The sequence below is a fragment of the Balaenoptera physalus genome (genome assembly GCF_965194825.1).
Source record: "Balaenoptera physalus genome assembly, chromosome: 9".
NCBI lineage: Eukaryota > Metazoa > Chordata > Mammalia > Artiodactyla > Balaenopteridae > Balaenoptera > Balaenoptera physalus.
The window spans coordinates 37,107,260-37,135,142 of record NC_138888.1 but is presented as its reverse complement, the minus strand read 5'-3'; the positions used below and the strand labels follow the sequence as shown (position 1 = coordinate 37,135,142).

Sequence of the window (27,883 nt, the reverse complement as noted above, 5' to 3'; positions counted from 1 at the left end):
ATGAAGTGAATTTTGTGTCGCTGGGTTCATTGAATCAGGACAGCTTAGTCATTGCTGCCGTTGGCTCCAAAGGCGGGACCACCAGCATTTGATGCAGCCAAGAAGGCAGCGGTGCACATAGTCACTTTTCTTCACATATAAATCTATAAAGAAAACCAATATTGAATAGTGTTACTGTAGCCATACCAAGTTGTTTATATAAATAAATCATTCAGAAGTGAACTGTTCATGAAAGCAAATTGGGATTTGTGTTGATCTGTTCACTGGTTAGAACTCTTAATGCTATCCCCCAAGAAGCAGATATGTGATAGATGACTGTGGATAGGACAAAGGATCTATGAACTCTGAAATTAGAGTGTAAGTGAAAGTTCAATAACAGCTCAGAGCTCCTCTGGTTTGGACATGGACCAGTAGAAATGAACTTGGCTCCACGTGCTATCCTGCCATCCACCGCCCATCAACACCACTTGCCTACTCCACTCACGTACTGAGCACAGCACAGCATGGGTATCATGGAGGGAAAATAAAGCTGAATCACAAAATGCAAAATTTTGTAATAGTGCATTTGTTCCCTGGGTATAAACTGAAAATATGCCTGTTCTATAGTAGGTGCTAACAAAAAAATTCATTGAATTTATTGTTTGAGCATAGATAAGTTAAAGTACAGAGGATAAAAGAGCAAAAGTAAAATCAGTCTAGTCCTAAATGTATAGAACGTTTAAAACACGAAAAGTCATTGATACTACTAAGATTTTTTAAAGATACCACCTAAACTTAATTACATCTTGATATCATTATCACTATTTTACATACAATCCATTTCTGTATTTCCCTATTACTGGGAAAATTAAGAATATGTGTGATCTTTAATCAGATCAAAAGCACATATAGGCTCGTGCTGATTACCCAGCTGCTTCTGAATCATACGACCCTCACATGTGCTGCCAGATGAGAGTCTGTGAGGGTATAAGTTATTCCTTAGTCGAGGTCTTAGATGCTCTTATTGATTTTGACCTGGAGGGTCTTTCCCCTTAGAAGAGGCTTTCACATAGTCTTCTCTTTTCCAGACCTGTGATAAGGTGTTTAAGGCTCAAGAATGAAATTATTACTCAACATTTACCATGCTTTCATTGATTTCATTTACCAGCAGTCTCTACTTGCGCAGTTTTACTGCTCTGCCTGTCAACGTTATCGTTTATTGAGTGTTTAGGGACCCGGAGGAGCCATTAAATTGCCGCTGTTTGTAGGAAAAACTTTTTATGGGTAGAGACCTGCAGTGTCACAGACATTTCTCATGCCAGAATATCTAGTTTCAAAACAAAAGATTCCAAAAACCCCAGGAGTTAATTTCTCAACATTCGGTTCTCAGCCTTAGACAATCCAAGAAGGATGGATTCTGTTGTCAAGTTCTGACATAGGAGAAGTTGTACTTTTTAGGTTTCCTTTAGAAGAAGGAGGTATGAAGAAGCAAAAGAAGAATAAAGAACAACCTGTTTTCATTTGCTTTTAGGAAACTCTGGTTAGCTCACAGTTCATACATGATTTAAGTGTCTAATCCACACTGTCAGCCTCTCACTTTTCTCACCGCATCTGGATGGAAGGTACAGAGCCTGCTGCCTTCCTCAGACATGCACAAAACTAACTCAGCCATCTGGATACTAGCCTGTGTCAAGACCCCCTGAAAGCAGATTCTATGTCTGCATGATTGTCCATGGGTTTAACAAGACTCACAGCCCATCCACCGCCTGGGTCACACCCAATGCCTAGTTTCTCTTTCTCTGCCCACACAGGCAACGGGAGAATAGCTAATAATCATGCTGTGTGTCAAACCTCCCACTTCCTCAATAATTACAAAGTTCTCATTCCTTTTTTTCCCTCCAGACTAAACAATAGATGTTTAAACCTTCTGTGTATAGTTTATTTTCTGCATAGTTTTCTTTTGTGTTCTGAATCTTCTCCAAAACTTCTGTAACTTTTCAATCCTGAGGTCATTTCCTGCTGAGGGAATGACTCATGAATCAGTACAGATGAGTGAAATTCCTTGCAGGTCTATATGCTGTATTTCCACTCACACATCCTGCTTTAAGCTTGATTTTTCAAACACCACTTAAAGGGAATCGTGTTCATATTTGTGTTCTATTAGAAATAGTGTTCTGCTGTGAAGCGAGGTCCGTTCCTGCCATCTTCTCACACAGTCTGTCACACCATCTGGCATTTGCACCCAATGGATCGTTCTTATTTTATACCCAATTGTGTAGATAGTTTGATTTTCCATGAAAAACTTGCCAATTCATCAAAATCATATAAAATTTAGTCCTTTCTGCCTACATCCTTGTAATACATCAATGTATTACTTGACATCTTGGCTGGTGTCATCTGTACACTCAATAAGCACAATTTCTATTTCATCTAAAACAAGCAAACAGAAAACAGACCCAGAATCAGCTCCTATGAAACCATATTTGGATTGTTCTACCATGTTCCAGTGAATCATGAGCAACTACATCCCCTCCGACCGTTCTGCACCCATGTCAAGCAGAACGTATTTTTAGTGCCCCTACTTTTTGGTGAGCACATTGTATGGCCTGAATTAAAACCATAAAAAAAGGTAAGATATACTTATTGTTTCTTTGTGTCCTTTCAACCGGATATTTTTATTATGAAAGATCAGGAAGCCCAGTTCAGTAATTCAAATAAAATTTTTTTGCAAAGAGCAATTATAATGTTGGGGACACAGTGACAACTTCTTGGATGAAAAACCATTTTGAAGGGAAGGGTGCGGGAGAAGCTTATTGTTCACATCTCTGCTTAAGCAGGTCCTTGGCTAAAGTATTGTAGTGTGTGGTTATTAAACCCACATGGTTAGGAAACCCCTTTAGTCCACTCTTTTCTTGGCCAAACTGCTTTATTTCCAAGTGGTTTCCTCCTTCTTTATTTTTCTCTTTTGATTTGAGAAATCAAGAACTAGAAGAGAAGAACAAAACAAAGCCCAGAAGAAAACATCAGTAATTGGTATTCACCTGATTTCAACACTGTGTGTGACTTCTATTGCTAAAGAGAATGCGACTAAAGAAGAGGATGGGAACTATTAATAGAGTTAATTACTTTGAATTAATCTTGCCTCTCTCAGAAAAGAAATAACCATAGTGAACAATCAGATAGTTGAAACCAACCCCCTGCTTCTTCCCAGTGCTAAGATAACACAGAGTGGAGGAGGAATCAGTGCTCTGTCCCTGAGGTCGGCAAACTAAGGTTTATGGGCCAGATTCAGCTGGTTGCCTATTTTTGAGCGGTCTGTATGCTAAGAATGGTTTTCACTTTTTTTTTAATGGTTAAAAAAAAAATCAAAGGAAGAACAATATTTTGTGATTTGAAAATTAAATTACACGAAATTCACATTTCACTGTCCATTCATACAGCCTTTATGGAACACAGCCATGCTCATTCACTTATGTATTATCTTGGCTGCTTTCTACAATGGCTGATTTGAGTATTTGTGACAGAGACAATGTGGTTCCCAAGCCTAAAATATTTATAATCTGTCACTTTCCAGAATGAGTTTTCCAATCTCAAGCAGAGTGGAAAAATTCAACTTAGTAACTGAATTTACAGAGGCAGAGAGGGATTTTAGTGACAATGGGAGAAAAGTTTGTGTGTGATTTGCAATGACTGAACTGCTTTTAAATCCTGGTTAAGGTTTTGAAAGGGCAGGCCAGGCAATTGGCAGGTACATTTCCTAGTGTGGTTTATGTCCTTGTGAGTGATCATAAGTGACAGTGAGGTGTAGGCAGCATTTTGGGAAGAGCAACATCGTCTATTCTATACCTTTCTTTTCTTCAAAGTATTTTTCCAAATTGTTAATGGTTAAAGGAAGGCCGATGCAGCCATTAACAAGACTTGCATTAAGCATTTTGGACCATTAAATATTCTTTTGAGAGACCTTATAATAAGGAATTTTTCAAAATACTTAACCATATTTCTTAATTATAAATTGATTTCTTCCTGACTATATTCTTATTAGCCAATAACAAGTACACAAAAAGAGAGCCTCGTGAAGCATCATAACTTTGCATTTTCAGGTATATTCCTCCTATAGAGACAACTGCCTGGAAAGACGTGAGAGGAGCAGTGCTTAAGCCATGATTCATCTCCAACTCTCCAAGTATTAGAAACCAGAAATCATGTTCCATTGAACCGCTCTGCTTTTCAAGAGACATTTTTCAGAAATCCAGATTGCCTTGCTAAATCCCAAATGGAAAACTCAAGCTGGAGTCACTAAAAGGCGTTCACACATTTGTGAAATTGGGGGAATTTATCTAATATCCAATTCCATATGATTAAATCGGTTCTCTGGGTGAGTGAGTAGATGGTGCAAATCCACAGATCTGCATATGCCCCTGAAGGGACTGAGAATTTTAGATGTAGAAGAGACAAAGAGAGAGTCGCTAAATGTGTACAAATTAAAGTTTCGAGTCCAGTAGCAGAACCCAAATATGAATGATATCCTAGCCCCCTGCTAAAGGAAACTAACTTCTCTACATCCTTTGCATCCCCCTTCAAGAAAACAAGTATATTTGTGAACTTGAAAGCAGTCGATCTTATTTTTAAAATTACAGAAATAACGAAATAACTGCCTGTGTGCGTCTCAACCCGTTTCAGACGAAAGTAGGCGGGACGAACCACGGCGGAGGCAGCTTCGAGGAGGTGCTGAGCTCCACGGCCCAAGCCAGCGCGCAGAGCTCGGCCGGCGGTCCCCGGCGGGCCGAGGGGGAGGAGCTGCAGTGCTAGGGCCCCGCCCGCGCCCGCAGCCGCCTCCAGGGACCCTGCCCTGCCCGCGCGCATCCGGATTTGAAGACCAGAATCCCACTGGAAGACCCAGGCCTTGACCTTGTTCTTCAAATGGCTTCTCCTGAAAGTTTAATTAAGTGATTTCCACTTGAATTTGTGTTGATGGACCACATGACCATCACACTTTAGTATTCATAGATTGTCATCTTTTAAAATGTCGGCTTCAGCAGGTACACAGTTGGTCACGACCCTTGTTTTTTGTGTAATTCAACATATTTTCCAAACATGTAGCTATTAATTATTTGCTTTGATTTTTGCTTGGACTCCTGTACGAAGTGCATGTCTTTGAAGGCTCAGTGCCCCCTTTCAGTTCTGTCCACAGGATGGAGCTCTTTCTGACTGTCTCCAGCAGTGAATGGGATGACACTGAGAATTTCATCAAACTGCTTCCTATCTCCCTCGCCTACTTTAATTCCTTATGTTTATTTAAGCAATTAAAGTAATTGATTTTAATGACGACTTTGAATTCTTAATTTCTTTACGTTTCAGTTCTGCTGATGACCTTGAAAGGTGGTAGGTATAATTCTGCAGATGTTATTTTAAATCAACTTCTGCTAATTTGGAAAATATGAGAGAGGATATGTAAGTAATTATAACCTCAGCTACCTTAGGATGCTGAAACAATCTACGATTCTAAAATTCTCTCTAATCTACCTAGAGTAGTAGTTAACTTGGTAACTACTGAGTTAAGTAGGCAAGGGATAGCTGAAAAGGGAATGGCTAGAAAATGGGAGAAGCAGAGCTCTGCAACTGTTTCCAGTTTGCAAATTGCTCACAAGAATGAAAAAAGCATCAATCAGTACAATCAGATTTCTGCAGTACTGTTTACCTTCCACATCATATGCTTCTTTTTTCTTCTAAATGGGAACATACATTTGTTATTAGGTAGAAGGTAGCATTTGTTGTCAGTAGCACCCTATAGCTACATTTTTTAAATATACACTGTAGAATGTAGAATAGACCTACCAACTAAAAATTCACAATTTAAATAAGCAATATATATAACTATATATTATATATAAATATATAATATACATAATATAGATAGATAGTATGTTCATTGTTCATTTTTTAACTTATTATTAAATAGACGTGGATATATGTAAATAGTGAAATAAGACCAACCTCAACATGTCCATTGAAGTTAATGGAGCAGGACAATCCGTACACCTAACTGAAAATCGAACTGGTTCAGGGCCGCGTAATCTCTGAGGCCTGAAACCTCAGGAGCAATAGGTGTGGGGCTATAAACTTGAACCAGAGTGGACAAAGGAGCCCTGCCAGTAGGAGCGCTGGCATTCTCCCTAATTTATCCTCCCAGCCTGCCGGTTGGAGCCAAACCCTGTCCAGCTGGCTTGTGACTGTGTTGCTCACCCCCTGCTGCAGCGTGTCCTCGGTCTCTCTGTGACCAATCTGCAGTTGCCTGGTCACCTTTTGTACGTCAACTCACTGCCACCTTCTTTTTGATTGCATTCAGCACGCTGCATTGTATTAGAAAATGCAGTTATGTTGCTATAAACATATTTTCATTCACCAACCCGTTTCTGCACACAGTAGTCTCAACCCTACAGTCTGAAAACACAGTATTAAAATCAGGGAGAAAAATAATCAAGAAAATTAGTGTTAATGCCTCAAAGCTAAAATAAAATAAAATATATTTTATCTGTTTATTTTATTTATTTAATTTTTTTTGGCTGCGCCGGATCTTAGTTGCAGCATGCAGAATCTAGTTCCCTGACCAGGGATCGAACCCGGGTCCCCTGCATTGGGAGCACAGAGTCTTAACCACTAGACCGACCACCAGGAAAGTCCCTAGCTGTTTATTTTAAACCATTCTTCAAAAATTCTAATTTCATCAGTTTTGTAAAAACTATATTCACATCACCTCTATTAATTGAAAAGTTTGTTTTTAATTAAAATTATTCCCTCTGATCTGGGAGTGATATAATGGCCGTGACATATCTTTTTTCATTTTGTCATGAAATGTGTGAGTAGAATAATTAAATCAGTTGTTGGCTGGTAGGTCTCATCTTCTCACTGCTGACTCACTCAGGAGCTGCTCGTGTCTCCCTGACTTTGCATGGGCAAGTATGTCCCAACTTGACTGGCCGCTGAGTTGCCCTATTTTGTCCAGCTGGGCTTAGTTCACATGCAGTAGTTTAAAGTGTTCCACAAGTACTGAACAGTATTTGCACACAATGGACATAGCCTTTTGCTAACAAATCAAAACGACTTCAGGTCAGGTCAGCCAAGTATACGAAATGCCACATGTATGATACCAAAAATGCATCTCAATAATTGAAAATTCCAATGTGAATTGTGATTACAAAATAAACTGTTCTTTTTTTTTTAAGTAAGCCATTCTGTAATTTAACCATTCATTACTTTTTAAATCCTGTTGCTTTGATGGAAAATATTCAGAAATTTACACTGCAAATTTATCTTAAACTCGTATCTCATAGACTATGACAATTGGTAGGTCATGTCAGCAAAGCAATCTGTATCTTTCCCTAAATTACACATTTTCTTATAAATCTGCTCTTGAGCCGTAGACAACAGAACAAACTGTCCTGATAAGCCATGCCACTCACAGTGGTCAATGTGAAGAGAACTCTGGGAATCTAAGCGGCTCTTCTGCCACAGTGCATTGTTCCAAAATTACCCATCAGCTTGAAAGTTGTTGAACTTCACTGTAAAGTGGTGCATAAGGTTGTGAACTTTAACCCCAAGCCTCTCCTCTCACTTTTTATTAAATTGGAGTGTGGATGGGTACAATAAAGTAAGGTGGTGATAAGGTTAAAAAGTGATTTAAATATGACATGTAAAGCAACTTCTTCAAACCTGGCATTCAAATATAATTTCAAACTATATTTGGCAAAATCTTATGGTTATTTTTGATAATCTTTATTTAAGAATGGTAAAGTTCTTTATTTTATTTCTACTTGACTTTCAGTTTCTACCATAAAGAGTACATATATCAAGGCAAACCACAAATAACATAATCCTAAGTCTCCCACAGAAATCATCCCCAATCTCACTTTGTCTATAAAGGCTGGCAAGTTACTTAAATAAAAATGCAGGGTACAGAGGATGCTCTTCCCAAGGCACTTCGTTAGTCATTTATCCCAGAGCATATGTTACAAGACTTTAAGATGAACAGGTTGGCCATTCTGTTAGAATTAGTATTTGTCAAATATAAGGGCATTGAGAATTACCTAAGAGCTAGGGAAATGGTAGCCCACAAACAATGGGAAAACAAGGAATTGTTTTGAAGAAGGAACCACCCCCATCTCCACCCGACCCGGATCAGCCCCAGGGACCAGGCAGGGAGAACTAGCCTGAGGTGCCCCCTGCAGACCAACCCTTCCAGCTGCTCCTCCTTTTGAGGGCGGGGTAGCCTCTTCCGCATTCCTAAGAGGTAACAAGGAATTCTTTTTTTGTTGAGTTCATGCTGGAGGAGGTCATCAGGAGGATGTGACCACCAGCTGACCAGAGAGCTGGACCCAGGCAATCGGAGGCTCCTCACCCCATCCCTGTGCGTGTAATGTGTGTTCCACCTACCATTCCCACACTAGGAGCTGTTTCAAGGATGCTGCCTTGAGACAGAAATGGTTGACACCATCTGGATGGTACACATGACTGACTGAAGCCAGTTAAAGCTTCTATATAAACTCAAGATTCTGACAGGCGAGTGCAGAGATCTTGTCTTGAGGCCGCCGCAGACAAGCTGCATATGTAAGTTGCCTTGCTTGTGAACTGGCCACCTACTAAGCTGGAGTGCCTGCCTCTTCTGCAGTCTCTCCTTGCCGTCCGTGTAGAGGAGCCAGTCTGCGAACCAACAGTTCGACCCAAGAATAATTATTTACTCGGCAACATAGTTCTAGGGTTTGTTATTCAGAAGACCAATTCCAGACAAGTAGCACAGGTATCTAAGAAGAAAAAAACATTAGATTGATAATGCTTAACTATTTGTAGACATTGGCTGGTGAATTCAACAGCTATCTTCTTTTATTGATCTTCATTTTGTCCTTATTAAAGGATATTTTATTTATAACACCATTACATTTTGTTTTTAAATATATTAGCCCAATAAGGAAGCTTTAGGACTAAGTGTGAACCCTCATTTGGTAGGTAAATGGAAAACTGAGATAATGATTGTGACCAGTATTAAGTCTGACTTAAGTCAGACTTCAGTCAGACAAAGTCAGTAAAGACTTCGAGAGTCTCTATGTGGATTTATGAAAATTACAGCAGGCAAACAACCCAAATAAAACTCCAGGGCCACATAAAATCTTCTGGTTATAAATATTTGAACTTTATCAAGGGTTATTTTGTGTGCATGTTTTCATGCCAGGAGAAAAAACTCCAAAACACTGATAGATACAGTTGTTTTCTTCTTAACCATATCTCCAATTAATAACCAGACTTTGCTGACTTTCAACTATTTACTGCTTTTTACATAATGTTGCTGTGATGCAACAGCATTTCAGTGCAGAGAAGCACTGCTCTTTTCAATGCAGATCAGCTCTATGTACACGTTTGTGTTGCTCCTAAAGAGATCATGCACCTTGCTTCCGGCAGATTGGGTATCCATGGATACTGCAAAGAGTTTCCAAAGAAACGGTGCCTAGCATTCTCACCATGCCAGCCTTTTTAGGCCTTCTTCAAATGGAAACTGACATTTGAATTAAAGGGACAGGCATTATGCTCCCCCCAAACTACTGAGCAGGTCTGCGTGGATAGCCTCCCTTTCCTCACCATTCAGTGGCTGTGCAACATGTAAAGGCAAGCGGGCAGATTACTTACCCTATGAAAGGGAAGTGAGGGGAAGAAGTTGGGTCGGATGTGTTCTCTCCAAAAGGTCCCGTGACCCAGTAATAACTCATATATTTCTCGTCTGGTGATAAATATTCTTATCATCAAGGTCTGAAGAATATAAATCAGCCAGGGAAAAACAGAGGAAGAGAAATGCCATTTGAGATCGCATGCCCAGATTTATTTCCCCAAATGACAGAAAGGATTGGGCGGGGGTGGGGGCAGAACCAGTTACCAGGTTTACAAGTCTATGATCAGGGGCCTAAAGCAGATCATAGTGAATTAAAAATCTGGCTGCAGAATCTGAATAAAGCAACATTTCATCTGATGGCAGAATGCATTATGATACTTTTGTCTTTCCTGGATCCTTATCACTAAGCCAGCTGAAGAATCTTCTTAAAAGTAATCATAATTAAATTTTCTGTTGTTCAATGAATCTGGCCTTCAGGGAGGTAGGTTATTAACTCAGAATAAGATGACTTAAAATCAGTAATAAATATTCCAAAGTTTAAGGTTTTCAAAATTTATTTATTCAGTTCATAAAAAGCCCCCCACCCTCCAAGTCTTCATCCAGGGCATTTTCAGGACCACACCCTGTTCTGTAGCTTCTTTTACTGTCCAAATTGTATCACGTTTCTTGCTGGAGTCAAGGCAATTGAAAATAAACAGACTCACATCTGGGGAATCAACAGACCAACGGTGGCAAAACACAATACCATGAAACAGAAAAATAAAATGTTTGTTACAGGAGTGCACCTCACGAGTGTGGCTCACTGGCGGCGGCAGCTATGTTAGCGTTTCTTTCTGCCTCAAGTTCAGAAACAAGCTGGGCTATCTCAGGGTGACTGAATTTTCCTGCAATGCAAGAAGATGGGGAAAAAGATAATGACAAGTGAATACATCAGTTTCTCCAGCTGGATCCTAGGGCTTGTCAGGAGCTCGAGTCTGTGATCTGACCCATACTTCACTCCAACGCAGAGTAAGATTCCAGGTCCTGGAGAGAGGCCAAAGGCAACCACTCGGAGCTTACGCTACGTCACCCCAGCTGCTATCAAGCATGAGGATGAGAATCAGGCAAAGAACTACAGCTCAGGCAGAGCTGGGGAAAACCTCACCAGGCAGCCTCTGAATACCCCTACCAGGAACTGTAGGGAAACTCAGGGAGGATGGAGTCCAGAGAACTGAGAACAATCGCTGTCCATTCTGAATCTGCAATTCGTTGTGGGGAACAATGCACCTACATATAAAAAGACTGATAGGAAGACCAGGGGGTCTGGGCTGTCCCAGGACGCAAACATCTACAATGAAACCGGCTAGTCTGTGCTGCCTTCCTGGCTCCTTGGCACCCTCTGGGCTTCTGCCCTGGGCAGCGACCAAGCTCCGAGCTATCTTAGGTGGATGGTGGCTAGCACGTGGGGGGGTTAAACCCACCGTCTCTTCTTCCCTGACTGTCTTCTCTTGCCAGTGCCTTTTGTTGCTTGCTCTTCATTCCACAGTTAACTCTATTCCATTGATTCGCTAGGCTCAATCTCTTCTCTGAATGTCCCCTTCACTTTCTTGCCCTAACTGACACCTGCTCGTCCTGAGGATACAGCTTTCTCTGCAGCCCCTCCAGCCGCGGCTGTCTTCTGTCTCATGCAGCTCCTACCACCAGGCCAGGGCCTGTCCTCCACGCTCCTCGTTGCTTCAAGGCCACCCTCTGCCCCACTGTGTAAAAGTCATGCTGTCAGACTTACCATCGTTCCACCAAAACTGCTTTTACCAAGGACACCGATCAGCTCCGTGTTGCTAAATCTGACAGCTACTCTTGCCCTCTTGAAACACTTTCTTCCCTTGGCTTCTGGGACCCCTGATTTTCTTCCTCCAAACCTATTCTTCCCCCCATCTTTCCTGTCTAGTGGAAAGTCCAAAATCCTCAGACTCCTCTCACAAACACCCCATACACAAATCCTGTCGACTCTATACTCAAAATATATCCAGAATCTGACTTCTTACTTTTTCTACCATTACTACCCTGGTCCAAACCAGGGCAAGAAATGGTAAGAAACCATTTCTTACATCATTTACACTGTTTAAGTTTACTAATTTTTTTACTAGAAATAGTGCACCAGAGTGGAAAGTGCAGTGGATTTTAATCTCAACTCAGCTGTGGGCACATCACCCTCTTTCCAGGCTCAAGTTTCTTCCTCAATAAAATGTGGAGTTTAAACCAGATGACCCTTCCAGCTCCCATAGTTTTTGACTGTACTAGTATTCTCATGTTTCATTTTCTATTTTTCATTGTGAATGTAGCAAAATAGAAGATAATAGTATTAAAATGCAAAGAACAACATAAACATGACATATTTTTATTACCTTATTGGGGAAATATGCTATCTAGTAACCCGATCATTGGTCAAACCTTTTTTGGTAAAGAGTCAGATAGTAAATATTTTAGGTTTTGTGAACTGTTTGGTCTTTGCTGCCAACTACTCAGCTCTGCTGCTGTAGCGTGAAAGCAGTATAGACAACAGAGAAAGACAGAGCGTGGCTGTCTCAGTAAAGCTTCATTGATAGAGACAAGCAGCAGCCAGTGTGGCCCACGGGCTATAGCTGGCTGACCCCTGGTTTACAACATTATTCCATTGAACCAAAGTCAAACATTTTGAGCATCACCTATATCAAGGACAGATCAGACAAAGCTGGTTGGTCTCAGCCCTCAAACAGCTTACGATAGGGCAGGGTGGGCAAGTGGGGTTTTGGAAAGAAACCCAGCAAGGAACATCATTATGGAGAATGCAGGTCAGACTGTGACAACGCTAAGGCAAACTGCAGACCAAGGGCAGATTGAGCAAAAAGAAGGGAACGTTCAGCTGTGACAGGGAGGATTAGGAGAGGAAACCAGACAGCGGAGTGGTCTTGGCCTGCAGAACTGTTCAGACGACTTAAAAAGTGTCAGAAGAGGAAAGCCACAAACGTTTAAAAAACAAAGAGGTGACGATACCTATATCTACAAAGGAGGAAAGCACCGAGACATGCAGGATGAACTCACGAGCCTAGCGGGTTAAATGAGGTGGTTATAACAACAGTCCAATACAGAAATAATGAGGGCCTTGTCTAGGGCAGAGGTAGTGGGGCTGGAAAAGAGAGAAGGAAAATCAAATCAACTTCATTACAATGCAAATCATATTTTGGAGCTGGGACTTTCCTCTACTTGATGAGGTCACAAAAGGGTCCAGAGGGGTCCCCCCAAAATCATCGCTAACAGTATTCTCAGGGGAGATGGAGGCTGGGCTGAGCCTGAAGAACTCCCGGGGGAGAGAGATGGAGTTCTACTCCAGGGAGCAACATGAACACCAGCGGTCAGTGCACCTGGTGCCTCACTCCAGAAGCTGAATCACAATGAAGATGGCTAAGGCTTGTTGCCAGCCATTATTCTAAGCACTTCACATATATCCTCAAATAACCCTATAAAGTAGATTTTGTAATTATCCTCAAGTTAAAAATAAGGAAACGAAGGCCCAGAGCTAGGTTAAGTATTAATTTACTGGAAGTTACATAAATTGTATGTGGCAGAACCAGGATTCAAACCCATGCGGTTTGACTTTAGGCCTGTGCTCTGAAGAGCTATAACGACGACGGTGACTTCAGCTGTTTGGGGTTTTCTCTTCTTAAATCTCTATTTCTACCTCCACCATAACATGGCCTGACATCTATAAAGCACTTACATATTATAATGCATTTGACATACATTATCGCTCTTGAATCTCAAAACCAGCCTATGTCTTAAGTAGGGTATTATGATTTCCATCCTTCAAAGAGGACACAGAGAGGTCAGGAGACTGCCTGGAAGCACACAGCTAGTATGTGTGACGTGAACCTGGTGCACAGACTCCAGGGCGGCAATGCTCTTGTGCACCAGGTCGCCTCATACCATAAATCCCACCATTTGCTTCTCAGATGCTCCGTACGAAAGTGTCAGAGGAGGGTAACAACAGTGGGTATATAATACAATGTTATGACTAACATTATATACACTAGGAGTAAATTAAGCCAAACTCAAATGATGCTTATTGAAAACAGCATTGCGTACCTGCTGTGGAATTGAAGAAGTCCTGCAGTCTCCCAGGTTTGTTCTCAAGGTCTTCATATTCAGATGCCTGAAGAATCATTTCACATTGGTCCAGCTGCTTCACAAATTTAGCTTCTGCACTAGATTGGGTCTCATATTCCTAAGTAAAGGGACAATTAAAGCCACATGATTAGGGCTGCATGATAGGTTATTCCAGGAAAATTCTCATTCTGGTACCTGAAATCAGAGTCACAGCTAAAAGCACATTCTGTACTAGCCACATTTCTCCACTGCATACAAACCCACCACAGAGACTAGTCACCTGCAATTCCACAGCTTAACAGCGGCGCTGCATGTGGGAAGGCGGTGCTCACAGCTCCATCTATTCCACCCGATGCCTGCGAGGCCTCAGGTGTTCACCTGGACACTTCCAAGCATTTTCCTTCCTGTTTAGTAACTTGTCTTCAAGATCATTATTCTTTAATCCACCTGAGTAGAGCAGGTCTTTTCAACTTCAAGCTAATATTTCATCTTATGCTTCTCAAGTTATTTCCCTCTCCATTTAATGTCATGTTTCCTTTTCCTTTTGAAGTGAATTTCTAGCTTTTTCATTTAATTTCGGTTACCACTCTACAATGGAAATCTCTGTCCTTGCTTTCCAAATAGGGAGGAGTTAATCAAGTCCCTCCGGGTTATGACTCTTGAGGATACAGCCAGGGTCTGAGAACTCTTCATGCCATGGGTATGCATGTGTTGGTGGCAGGGAGGCGGTGAAGGCAGTGGACGGGGAGTGGCTTTTTTACCTTTCCTCTTCCCTTTGTTCCCTCCCTCCTCAGTGCAGACCAGAAATAAGAGGCAGTCTGCTTCTTAGTGCATGACACATGTCACAAAACCACCAGTCCCAATTAATACTATATAGAACCATTCTTCTATTAAGACCAAAGTATTCCCAACTGATTTCCCTGCCAAGTTCTCATTTGTAATTCCACCCTAGATGTGTTCAGATAATGAACCTGTCATGCTTTCTTAGCAGGGTGATGTGATGTGAATCACTGAAGATTTCTTGGTTTTTATTAGATGCAGCTCCGATTGGGGTTTGCAGAACAACAGAAGGATGAGGATTTCAAGCAGGAAAGAGATACAAGTTCCAGGTTCTCAACATGGAGGACTGAAGGAAAGAGAAAGAGAGGAAAGGAGAGGAAGATCAAAGGTTACCTCCCTCTCCCTTGGGGAAAGATTGGCCCTACATGAAGTATTGACATATATAAAGTTTGTCTTTTATGTGTTCCACTTTCCCACCTCCTAGTGACTCTCCCTCTGAGACCCAGGACCCTCATGTTGCTGTACATCAAACTCCCCGCCAAAATACTGCACTTGTACTTCAAAGGATAGAACAGAGAGAGGCTTTTTTAAGGGGTACTTGTTAACCCAACAGTATCTTCAGCTGTATTTTGGGAACCAATCCAAGGGCAGGTGAGTGTGCCAGGCATTCAGCATACGGCAGGGAGCACCTCTTGCTTTGCCTTGGGATTCAAAGGGTTATTTCTTTAAAGCAAAATGCAGGTGGTAGGGTGGATATCTTTCTGTGACACTTCGAGGAAAAAAATGAAAATGTTTTCCCTTGACTTACTAAAATTTGACTTCACACTTCTATGGTAAAAGATAAATTATAATCAAGGATATTTAATTACTTTAACTAGATGTGACCCTCTGGGCTGATAGCTATTTACAGTTGTGAATAGCAGTGATTAACATTTCAGAAATCAATCAACTGCCATTTTCTATGTAACCAGTACTAAGTTAAATCAAAATCAGAACATATGGACTGGAGACAGAAAAATAGAGTGTACTATGTGTCAGGCAATATTCTAACTGCTTTACATATATTCATTTGATTGCCATGCAACCCTATAAAATAGGTATACTACTATTAGTACCATTTTATAGATGAGGAAATTGAGACACAGAGAGGTTCAGTAAGTTGCCCAAGATCACATAGCTAGTAAACAGAGGAGCCAGTAATTTGAACCTTGGAAATCTGGTATTGAAGCCAATATACATGAATCTAAAACATGCTAAGTTAATATGAGAATCTGTGTTCTCTGTTGAATAGTGTTCCCACAAAATATGTCTACCTGTAACGTACGAATGTAACCTTATTTGGAAATAGACTCTTTGCAGACGTAATCAAATTAAGATAAAGTCATAATGGATTAGGATGGACCTTAATCCAATGACCGACATCCTTACGAGAGGGAAATCTGGGCACAGATACAGACACAGGAAGAACATCACCTGACTGAGGAGGCAGAGACTCGAACAACGTATTCAGAAGGCAAGGATGTCAAAGCTGGAAGGCGCATTCACCAGAAGCTAGGGAGAGGCAAGGAAGGATCCTCCTCCAGAGCCTTCAGGGAGCATGGCCCTGTCTACACCTTGATTTGGACTTCTGGCCTCCAAAACTGTGAGACAATATACATTGTTGTTTTAAGCCATCCAAGTTCGTGGTAATTTGTTACAGCAGCCCCTGGAAACCAAGGGTCTCTTACAATTAATAGTAAGTAACTGACACAGTATCATGAATACAAAAGAACTATAAATGCTTGTTCAGTTAATTGACATACAGCATAATGACATAAAGAAAATGCTGAGTTAGGAGGCAGGCTTGTGGCCTTGCTTTGTCACCAGCTAGCTAAGAGACCTTGGGCAAGGCAAAGCTCTTCAGTCTCCAGTCTTCTTATCCATAAGATAAGGGAGTTGGAAACAGGCTTTCTTTAGCTATAACCATACAAAACTCTAACAGATACAGTAAAGAGCCAAAGAGAGAGAATATAGAGATAATTTAAAAATAATGAAGAATATAATAAAGTAGCCACTGCACAGTATCAGGGAAGGAGGAAGAAAGAGAGAATTAGTTTTCTAAGGCTGCTGTAAAAAGTACCACAAACCGGGTGGCTTAAGCAACAGAAATTTATTATCTGCCAGTTCTGGAGGCTGGGAATTGGAAATCAAGGTATTTGCAGGGTTGGCTCCTTCTGAGGGCTGTGAGGGAAGGAACTGCTCCAGGGCTCTGTCCTTGGCTTACAGATGGCCTTCTTCATGCTCACATGGTATTCTTCCAATATGTGTGTCTCTACATCCAAACTCCCCTTTTTATAAGGACACCAGTCATATTGGAAAAGCGCCCCACCCAAATGACCTCATTTTAACTTGATGACCTCTGTAAGAATCCTAGCTCCAAATAAGGTCTTATTTGGAGGTACATATGAGTTTTAGGGGGTGAAAGAACAGGTGGAAGGTCAGGTTCAGAAGACAGGAGGAGGGAGCAGGGCTTTGAAGGAAACGTGAAAAGTGAGAGTGAGAGGCAGGGCTACCCAAGCGTAAGGGGTGGGGCTAGAGGCTCAAGCAAGGGAGGGTCAGTGGGGTTGGAGGGAAGTGAGTAACTGCAGTAGGCAGGGGTTTGTTGGTCGTTTTCCCTTCACAGCTGGAAAACAGCACCAGGAGGGGGAGTAGTGGCAGCATAGAGTCTGCCGGGCTCTTTCCGCCCCTTCCCTCCGGCCCACCCGCCTTGGCGGTCCTTGGCGGTCCTCGTTCTCCACGGCACCAGGGAGGGACTGAGCGCCCACAGGGCCCACGTTCCGCACTGGGCTCCATGGCAGCACCTGGCCTTGACCTCACTCAGCCCTAACACCCCTTAATGGTTTCAGAGATGGACAGCTGACTCAGGGAGAGGAAGGAGCCCAAGGTCAGCAAGTGGTGAGTGAGGTGGGAACCCAGTTCTGAGCTACCCCAAAGCCTACGTTCCTTTCAAGGACCAGAGACGGGGGTGGGTGGGTGTGAGGTTGACAGGCTGGAGGATGAGAGCAATGCATCAGGAGATCCAGGGGCTGTGAGTCAGTATCCGTGCCAGGCTTTACGGTGACAAGGGAAATGGGGAAACGGGAAGAAAAATTACTATTAGTCCTGAGAAGTTCCTGCAGCAGCTGGGAGGTGAGAAACTGACACGACCGAAAAAGCAACAAGTTGGAGACAGCTTATTGAGATAGTCTAAGTCCGATAAAACACTGATGAGCCATATAAATTCAGTTACGATAAAAAGCGACCCATCAGATATACTTACTTCCCAGAGTTCGTAGAGCTCTTTTCTGAGATCCTCTGGGAGGAGCTGGGTTAGCTGCTTCATAGCGTCCTGAAATACCAAATCATTGTTTTAATCATAGTCACATTTATTTAACAACTCATCTACAAATGCCAAATAATGGACCCAAACTCTTACAAATAACTCCCAAAGGGGCAGCAGGATATTGGACAATATTTAGGCTTACAAGGAGGGCAGTTGTGTACATTAAATAAATGTATTTGTTCATATGTATTTATTCACGAGCACTTATTTTGTGACCTACAGCACACCAGACACAAAAAAGGACAATGAGGAGGGTGTGAAATGATTACAGAAATATCAGAAGCGAGGCCAAGGATTTTACATGTTTTATTTTTTTTACATCTTTATTGGAGTACAATTGCTTTACAATGTTGTGTTAGTTTCTGCTTTATAACAAAGTGAACCAGCCATACATACACATATATCCCCGTATCTCCTCCCTCTTGCATCTCCCTCCCACCCTCCCTATCCCACCTTTCTAAGTGGTCACAAAGCACTGAGCTGATCTCCCTGTGCTGTGCAGCTGCCTCCCACTAGCTATCTATTTTACATTTGGTAGTGTGTATATGTCCATGCTACTCTCTCACTTCGCCCCAGCTTCCCCTTCCCCCTCCCCGTGTCCTCAAGTCCATTCTCTACATCTGCATCTTTATTCCTGTCCTGCCCCTAGGTTCGTCAGAACCATTTTTTTTTTTTTAGATTCCATGTATATGTGTTAGCATATGGTATTTGTTTTTCTCTTTCTGACTTACTTCACTCTGTATGACAGACTCTAGGTCCATCCACCTCACTACAAATAACTCAAATTCGTTTCTTTTTATGGCTGAGTAATATTCCATTGTATATATGTGCCACATCTTCTTTATCCATTCATCTGTCGGTGGACATTTAGGTTGCTTCCATGTCCTAGCTATTGTAAATAGAGTTGCAATGAACATTGTGGTACATGACTCTTTTTGAATTATGGTTTTCTCAGGGTATATGCCCAGTAGTGGGATTGCTGGGTCGTATGGTAGTTCTATTTTTAGTTTTTTAAGGAATCTCCATACTGTTCTCCATAGTGGCTGTATCAATTTACATTCCCACCAACAGTGCAAGAGGGTTCCCTTTTCTCCACATCCTCTCCAGCATTTACTGTTTGTAGATTTTGTGATGATGGCCATTCTGACTGGTATGAGGTGATACCTCATTGTGGTTTTGATTTGCATTTCTCTAATGATTAGTGATGTTGAGCATCCTTTCATGTGTTTGTTGGCAATCTGTATATCTTCTTTGGAGAAATGTCTGCTTAGGTCTTCTGCCCATTTTTGGATTGGGTTGTTTGTTTTGTTTGATACTGAGCTGCATGAGCTGCTTGTATATTTTGGAGATTAATCCTTTGTCAGTTGCTTCATTTGCAAACATTTTCTCCCATTCTGAGGGTTGTCTTTTTGTCTTGTTTATGGTTTCCTTTGCTGTGCAAAAGCTTTTAAGTTTCATTAGGTCCCATTTGCTTATTTTTGTTTTTATTTCCATTACTCTAGGAGGTGGGTCAAAAAGGATCTTGCTGTGATTTATTTCATAGAGGGTTCTGCCTATGTTTTCCTCTAAGAGTTTTATGGATTTTACATCTTGTGGATGAATCGCAAGATGCCCACATGAATGTCAACCATAAGCATACTAGAGTTCAGACAAACCTGAGTGTGGGGAGAATAGGAAAGTATCAGTGAATTACAAATCTCAAAGAAATTTTTTGTATACCATTATGTTCATTTTTTATTGTTAAAATGTTTTTACTGCAAAATGTAAAGCACTACACAAATGGGCAGATATTGTTATTAACATAAAGGAAATTACAAGTAGCATTTCGTAGGCTCACAGACTCACAGACTGAAAAGAGATGTTAAAGGGTAACGAGGCAAACCATCCAGCAGCATCCCTGGGCACTTCTTATCCTCCCTCCACAAACATGTCCAGTGGTGGGAACCCAGCACCTCAAGAGGTTACCCAAATGGGCTTTAGGCAGCATTGGTAGAAAGTACTTTCTTACATCAAGCTGAAAATTGCCCCTGTAGTCCTTCCACTATGCCTAGCCCCAGCTCTTCTGCCTTCCTCCCTCATAAAAACACAATGTCAAACAGGTGGGCAGTGGGCCAGCTGGGCCAGAATCTCTGCGACCAGTGATTGGTCCAAGGGATGGGCATGTAGCTCAAACCAGCCACTCAGGGACCATCTGCATGAGCTGTCCAGCAGAGGCTGGGAGACAGAAGCCCCGAGTAGAGCCTGGAGAGCCAAAACCCACAGAAAAGCAGAGATGAGAGAGTGGGAGCATGGAGGGTGTGTTCAGTACGTATTTCTAGTCTCCAAGTCCCAGGAGCCCCTCTCGTTCCCATCTCTTCCTTCATTTCTATGTTGCTCCAAGATTCTAAAATATCACATTTTGGGGGCATGAGGTCTGCAATCTACTCTCAAATGGCTTCCAATTCTTTCACTGTCTTCATCCTATGCCTCTTAATCTGGTCCAGTTCTTCTAACTAGAGCTTAGGCTCTTTGAAAAGAATATGGTTGTAAGAACCACTTTTGGCAAAGTGGGTATATAAAAGTGGCAAAGGTCTCACATAAAATCAAATGGTGAGATGGGAAAAAGCAATAAAAATAAAAATGAGTATTTGTATATATAATTATTTATTACTGGGAGAAAAAAATGTTATAGAATACAACCACTTCCAGAGCAAACCATATTGGCCAGTGTCAACGATCTGCTCTTGTAACTAACATCACCATCTTGAATGGTTTGTAGCATTACAGCAGCCTTAGTGATATGAAATTTAGGGTATTTTGTACCTGTATTCTCCCTTGTTTCTTTTTCATAAATCTCAGCAAAACACTTGAGAAAATACTTTGCACTTTCAAAAATTAATAGTGTCTTTATAAATAGATCGCTTTTCTCTACACTATTCTAGAAACATAAGTTTGCCCATTGCTTTTGTTTGAAAAGAATGAACTGAATAACATACAGGTACAGAGACATATCAAAATCTAAACTTTTAGAATATAAACATAAAAGTCCTGCTCTGACAAGGGATTGCTTTATTTCCTTCAGAGCGATGCACCCAGCACTGAATATAGTGATTGATATGTGGTCTGACCCTGAAACACAGTGGAACCAAAGCTTCCATCATGCCAAATGCTCTTTTTCTATAAATGCAGCCCAAGGCTGAGTTGGCCTTTTGGAAATCACATATGATTACTGACTTATTAATAAGCTTCCTGGTGACTAAAATCACCATGTCTTTTAAAAAACAAAACATAGCAAACAAATACGTTTTTGCTCTCTTCCTGAAATTGAGCAATGATTTTCTGGACCTAAACTCATTGATATCATTTGTTATTATACAATCAGAATTGCATTTTGAGACCTCTTAGTTGTTATTCCTTGTTTGGCCGCATATGCCACAGAATCATGCCTACCTTTTCAAATGAGCCACTGAAATCGACTTTATTAAAGTCCAGGACAAATGGCTGAAGATGTCAGACTTTCCCTTCCTGATGGTGAGCCCTGCCACTCCCACTTCTAAACTGAGTTTTGTCTTGTTCACACAGATTTAGAGTGATAATTTCCCTAGCTTCTTCCTGTTAGCAAAGCATGTCAAGAATCTGCCTACAGTTCTGAGCTGAGTGAAGCTTTCAGCAAATGCCTGTCAGTTTTGTGACACGCACCCAGAAAGCAGTATTCATCACTCACACATCATTGGTGAGGCTGAAGAGTGCAACAGTTAATGACAAACTGTAGATTCTGATGGGCTTTGAAACCCTGCTTGCCATTTACTAGCTGTGGAACCCTATGCAAGTTACTTCTTTGTCCTTCAGGTTTCTCATCTGTAAAATGGGGTTAAGAGTGGTACCCACCTGAAAGGATTGCTGTGAGGATTCAATAGTTAATATATATAAAGTGCTCATTATCTGGCACAGGAAAAGCACTCTGTAAAATGTTCACTGTATTTTTCACTTTCTCCATCTTGCCATGTTTACTGCCATAATAAAGTTTGGTTCTTCCCCTTTTAACCTCTAGTTCTTCAGCAACTTTAACTCTCAGGTACATATATATCATAACTCTGCCTTCTGTTTTAATAAGTTTTCCCTTTGCAAAGGAATATAGCCTGCTATTGCTATATTCCAGAGTCAAGCTTCATCCCACTACTTCTTAATGATCCCTACCAGGCATCATTTACCAACTAGGGTTATAATATAAAGTTTATTTTATCCTGTTTAGGAGGGAAGTCAGACTACAAGTATTACTTTTGGCCCCCCTGAATTTTCTCTTCTACACCTTCATTCTCCCTTTCATCTTAATACCTACTCTCCTCCAAGACAATCAGCCTTCCAATTTTATCAAGTATTTTTCCTCCCATTCCTACTTTGGTTTAGAGCCTTTCTGAGGCCATTGGCTAGCCTCTGGGCAAATGATACTTCCTGGTTTTCAGTATGTGCATTCCACCTCGAGGAGCCAAGAAACTCTCATTTAATTATCTTAAGTTATGGCTCAGACATCCAAATCTTACTCATAAACACCATTTGCATAAAGAATTGTTCACCTCCCAGATCTTTTTCTCTGTCCCAAATCCTAACTAGCAGAGGAAGAGGCAATGAAGTATCAGCACTCCCCAAGCCTTTGGTTTCCTGTCCAAGAACTTGGGGTTCTTTAAGATGCTTCCCCTGTCCCTTCTGATGATATTTATTTTCCTGTAAATCAGATGGAGTGGGCAGCAGCCAGGAGGTTTAATGAGGCTGGGCAGGTTTTTCATCGTTGCCTGGATACGGCGTCCAGGAAGAAGCAGCACTCTGAGTGTCAAGTTCCCTCTATGCCCCTCCGGGGGGTGTCACTAGCCAGGACTCAGCTTCTGTCAGGGCAGAGGTAGGTTTTCTCTGTCTCCAGTGGTTGGAGATCCTTCCTACTGAATGTTTTTTCTTCAGAAGGTTCTGACTCGCTCCTCTGTGGAGTGAACCTCACATTCCTTGTGTGCCTATACGGGAACGCTATCTTCTTCCTTTGCGTCACTTTAAGGTCTCTGATCACCCTCTGGTACTTCAGTATGTGATTTCTCCTCCACAAGGTATACATTTAACCTTGAATGAAACTATCGTACATCCTGAAACGTGCTATATAATTGAGGAGTCTTTTTCTCTATGTCATATGTCAATACCCAACATCCTCTGGTTTGGGGCTAACTCCTTTCCGCAACTCAGTATCTTGAGCTAATTGGTTTCTTTTTGTGTTAATCCTGCCAATCAACCTAGGAATTCTTTATTCAGGACAGTCTAGACTCCTGCAGAGAAACAGTCCCTTAGCTCCTCCCTTTTTACAGACTGTCATGATGCGCATGTGTTCTGGACCTGTATTTACACTAAGAACACATTCCTTACACTAGTCCCCTTACTACCATAACTTAGGTTGTGCTGGAACTCCTAAACTGAGACTCCTTGTAGATCTTCTTGCCTCTAGAGGGGCAAAAATGCTGTTGGCTACTGAGCTCTAGCCTCCGCCAGCTCCAGAACAGGTATTTAAGCCCACCTTCCCTGTTAAACCACCTTGATGAAGGATCTGTTGACTTCGACATTTAGGATCAATCTCTCTGGCCTACAGTAAAAGCAGCTTGCTATAATCCCTGAATTGGGAACTAGCCATTCAGCATTAAAAAAGAAACCTTCCTGGATTTTCCAGTCTCTGTTTCAAATGTGTCTTCCTCTTTGTCCCTGGGCTCTGATTTAGAGTCCAAATCAGCAGACAATGTTTTATTGATGTTATTCATTTTTTACTAATACAAAATTTTTTTCTTTACTTTTAACCACTAAATTAAAGGACTAATTTAAAATTTACTAAATACTAATTATAATAATGATTATTCTTGGGCTTTATAGAACTTCTCTCCAAAGAGCTTAAACTAGCATGGAGAATTCCTTCAAGTTCCAGCTATTTCCATTGTTCTAATGAAAGCCATACTAGCTGTACTCTGTGTTCAGGTCCCCTCTATGCCCCTCCACAAGAACTGAAACCAACAAAATGTCCTGTCTCTGTGTTAAACAAGGCTTAGGATAAGCAAAACCAATTCACTGCTTATTCCAAGAAATCCTTACTTCTGGAAGGTAAGATTGTAAACCACCCAAAATAGAGTAAGCACTAACAGCTTGCCCTTCAAGACGCTTGTTAAGACCTTGGCTCACCAGCCCTACCGCCCCAAAGTTATTATGTCCTAAACTCTATGCAATCCCATCTTGTAAGATAGTAGCTCCTCTTGTAAGATGCATCCAAACATCCTCCAGCCCAGGCCCTAAAACTCTATAAATACCCTCCCTTGACCCTCCTTTCTGAGACACTACTAAAACTCTGTCAAGGAGGTACTCTCCCTTACTGCAACAGGTCTAATAAACTTAGCTTTGTTTCAGCAGTGGGTTTTTCTGGTGGTCTTTTGTGGAGTCAACAGTCAACACTGACCTCTTCTCGCCTATGTTTTTCTTCTTTGGGGATGTTATCTGCTGGTGCTATGTCCCCAACGATGCATTCTGCCATATCATGAACCAGGGCTAGGCGTACACATCTGACCAGGCAAGAAATGGTGAATAATTACACAGAATTATATTCACTACAGATTCCTTCTCTATACTACTTTGACGTTACACAATATAGTTTTCTTTCTCCAGACTCATGGAGTATTTTATTTTAATGCAGTATTTTCTAAAGTAATTATATTCTGCCAGCCTGCAACAGTTCTGAATCAAAACTGCTAGTTAATATTCAGCACAGTACATGAGAATACAGGGGAAATTGTTAGCATGAATTAAAAAAAAAAATAGCTGGTTTCTCAAATGTCACTTTAAAAGGTTGATAACTTTAGATTAAAAAGCCAGGAGGTGATCTAGTTATAGCATTTACTAACTGATACAAAATTCAAAAACTATCATTTCCCCAATGTACTAGTCAGATGTCAAAATGAGGCCCTTTATAGAGAAATGGGTAGAGTTGGACAGATCTGAGTTTGCATCCAGCAATCAACAACTATTAGCTGTGTGACCTTTGCCAAGTTACTTAATTTCTTTAAATGATGAGTTTTGCAGCCTTCATTTTTATCATCTGTAAAAAAGGGGTAATAATACTTCATAACTTTGGTATGAAAATTAAATTTGATAATTTATGTTCCTGAAACATGTTGATTATTCAACAAATGATTATAATTATTAGTGATAATGATTAGTGATTAGGATAAACATCATCAAAATAATAAAGGCAGCTCATGAGATAAATGCCCCAGAGGGCCAGTCTGTTTTATGTTCCCACCATCACCAAGGCAGAAGAAGGCCTCACAGCCGTCTCACAGGTGTCCCTGCCTGCAGTTGCTCTCTCATCTAGTTCAAATCTCAGACTGTTCTTACGTGCCTCTCCATTTGACACCGTGCTCATCTTGTACTATCTGCCAAAAATCTCCTAAATTCTACACCACCTACAGAGTAACAGGGCTCCTGAGACTCCCTAATGGACCTTTGTTTCAATCAATTTGATTCACTTATCAATTCCAAAATAGACCTTTACTTTCCTACCATCAGAGATTTGGTTTCTCTGCCCTTCTCTTTATGTGCTGTCTTCTACTTCTCCACCTAATCAACACCTTAGAGGTCAACTCCGATTCTGTCTCCTCCATTAAGACCGCCCAAGAACAGGTGATCTCTCCGGTTAAATTTTCTAACTTAATTTATTTTGTGCTCTGTATGGAAGCCACTCTGGGCCTGTGTAATTCATCTAGGTTTTATTTACTATCTTATACTGTATTGCTAGGAAAGTTTGTCCTGCGCTCAAAAGGCATTTTATTTTTTATTTTATTTATTTATTTTGGCTGAGCCAGGTCTTAGTCGCGGCATTCATGCCGGATCTAGTTCCCCACCCAGGGATCAAACTCAGGGCCCTTGCATTGGGCGTGGAGTCTTACCCACTGGACCACCAGGGAAGTCCCTCAAAAAGCATTTTAAACACTTGTTGGTTGACTGAAGGGAGAGAGGATATCTTTCTCAGCTCTTTCCTGCACATACGGTTTCAAAAAGGTCACTTCACAAATAAGTGCTACTATTCAGAAAAGGGGTGAAATAAAGGTATACAGTGTATGGATACAATTTTAGACAAAAGACACTTACCTTCAAGGCCCTGGAAACCCTCACATCACACTTAAGTTTCCTTGAGACCAAAGCAGGCTCTTTCACTTGCCAGGAGAAAACCCAGAGTACAGTTTACAACAACTGAAGCGATTAGCATATAGTGCCCCTTCCACATCCTGAATCTGTATGGTTTGCCTCAAGTAATTTTTCTTGACATATACATTAAGCTACAAGAATTTGACACAGGCCTCAGTCATGAAGAGTCATGCATACCCACAGACCCTAACCAGCACCAAAGTTCACAGCTTACCGGTCTTTGTTAAGATGTTCATCTTTGGTCACCAGAGCCATAATTGCCATCCTATACATGTGATCTGATACGCTCTCTGGCTTCTGGACATTTCTGTATACCCAGCCAGTACGTGGGACTCTCTGATAAAAATGAACAGAAAACAATTGATAAAAATAAGTATTTTAACTATCTACGGTGCTCTTCAAGAGAAGTCCAGGGAATAGGGCACAGAAGCTGGGTCATGGTTTCAGTACATATTAAAAAACGCTTAACTAACCTAAATGATCAACTTCTGGAATCAAATAAACCAGTGAGGGCAGAGAATGAGAAAGAGAGAGGGAGGGAGGAATAATTCACAAGTATACAATACGTAAGTCCAAAAGTCAAGTTACTCCGTGTTATCGATGTACTGATGTACAGATCATATACAAGTCCTTAAAACATAAGAACAAAACTGTAAAGTATCTTATCTTTCCTAACTATAAGAAGTGGTTAAGTTTTACTTCAAACAACTCATTAGACACAAGTAGAAACCGTGGTGAAAGCTCTGAATTTGAACAAGCGACAGACTTCCAAATTCTGAAGCAGAAAGGATAAGGCATTTCTAACTGCTTCATGCTACCCACCAGTCATGACTTTTGCTTTTACTCAGATCATGATGTGATCCTGTGAGACTCGGGAGTTTACATTTCTAAAGAATTTTATAAACTGTAGAAACAATGGCATGAAACAGATAATCTGCTTTGAACTTGGAGAAGTTCTGCAAAATCATTAACTGGGTGTGGCCAGGGGTGGGCCGGCAGGAGGAGGACCCCTGGGATGTAACTCCAGTGTGAGCTACATAAAATCCTCCGTTAAAAAAAAAAAAAAAAAAAAAGTCTTGTTATTTCTATAAGTAATTGTGAGACAGATTTTAAGCACTCCACTTAAACCCTGCAGGACCAATGGGTTCTGATCTTCCCACTTGGCCGGTTGTGGGGTCGTGAGCCCCAAAAGTACTCGGGGCAGACGCGGGCAGCGGGACCAGCACATCACCGCGCCGGATCCCCTCCAGAAACCTCTCGAAAGGCCGCCTGGGCCGGCCCCATCGGAGCGCCAGGCCGACACAGGGAACAGCGCGGCTCGGACTCCTCCCGGCCTGGGGTCGGTCCTAGCAACCCGGCCACGCAGTCTCCGCCACTTGCTTCCTCCGCCCACGGTCCGGACGCACGACCGCATCCATCCGGAAGGGCTTCCTCTGCCCACCCCACGAGGCCGGGAGAACGGAGGAAGGGGGCAGGCCTCGGGCCAGGTGGGGAGCAGGAGCCTCGTCGCCCCGCGGCCGGCCCCGGCCTCTCTCCGCGCAGCCGCGACCCGGGCCCCATGCGGCCCTCCCGGCGCCCGCTCACCTTGAGCTGCCCCACCAGCCGCAGGAACTGCAGCAGGTTCCGGGCCCCGCGGCCCGAGATGGGCGCAGCCATGCGGCTACCGATCCCGACAGGTCTGGGCCGGCAGCGCGACCGCCGCTCGAAGCTCCTCCCCCGAAGCCCTGCCCACTGAAGCTCCTCCCATTCTTCCTCCCTACCCCTCCTTCCCTCTCCTCCTCTCCTTCCTC

General features: G+C 41.9%; 2 protein-coding genes across 10 annotated transcripts in view; one reads left to right on the top strand and one right to left on the bottom strand.

The window, feature by feature from the left end:
- Window positions 1-5,301, top strand: part of TPD52L1 (TPD52 like 1) — a 97,235-nt gene extending 91,934 nt beyond the window's left edge. For 4 of the 7 annotated variants that reach the window (XM_082474938.1, XM_082474939.1, XM_082474943.1 and 1 more), the window contains one exon: window positions 4,660-5,301. In XM_082474938.1, coding sequence (XP_082331064.1) covers window positions 4,660-4,788 — 129 coding nt within the window. In that variant the 3' untranslated portion in view covers window positions 4,789-5,301. Of the gene's footprint in view, window positions 1-4,616 lie in introns of all 7 variants that reach the window. The other 3 variants (XM_082474940.1, XM_082474941.1, XM_082474942.1) reach the window with 3 other exon arrangements.
- Window positions 3-27,831, bottom strand: HDDC2 (HD domain containing 2). Of its 3 annotated transcripts, none has more exons than XM_082474991.1 (6): window positions 27,678-27,831; window positions 26,308-26,429; window positions 24,349-24,451; window positions 17,835-17,903; window positions 13,736-13,874; window positions 3-143 (listed from the first exon to the last, which is right to left on the bottom strand). In XM_082474991.1, exons 1-6 carry the CDS (start codon window positions 27,747-27,749, stop codon window positions 49-51), a joined length of 600 nt encoding a protein of 199 aa, XP_082331117.1. In that variant the 5' UTR covers window positions 27,750-27,831; the 3' UTR covers window positions 3-48. The 3 variants fall into 3 exon arrangements, with proteins under 3 accessions (XP_082331117.1, XP_082331116.1, XP_082331118.1); XM_082474990.1 differs by lacking the exon at window positions 3-143 and adding an exon at window positions 10,171-10,518; XM_082474992.1 differs by lacking the exon at window positions 3-143 and adding an exon at window positions 12,193-12,779.
- Window positions 27,832-27,883: the final 52 nt, after the last annotated feature.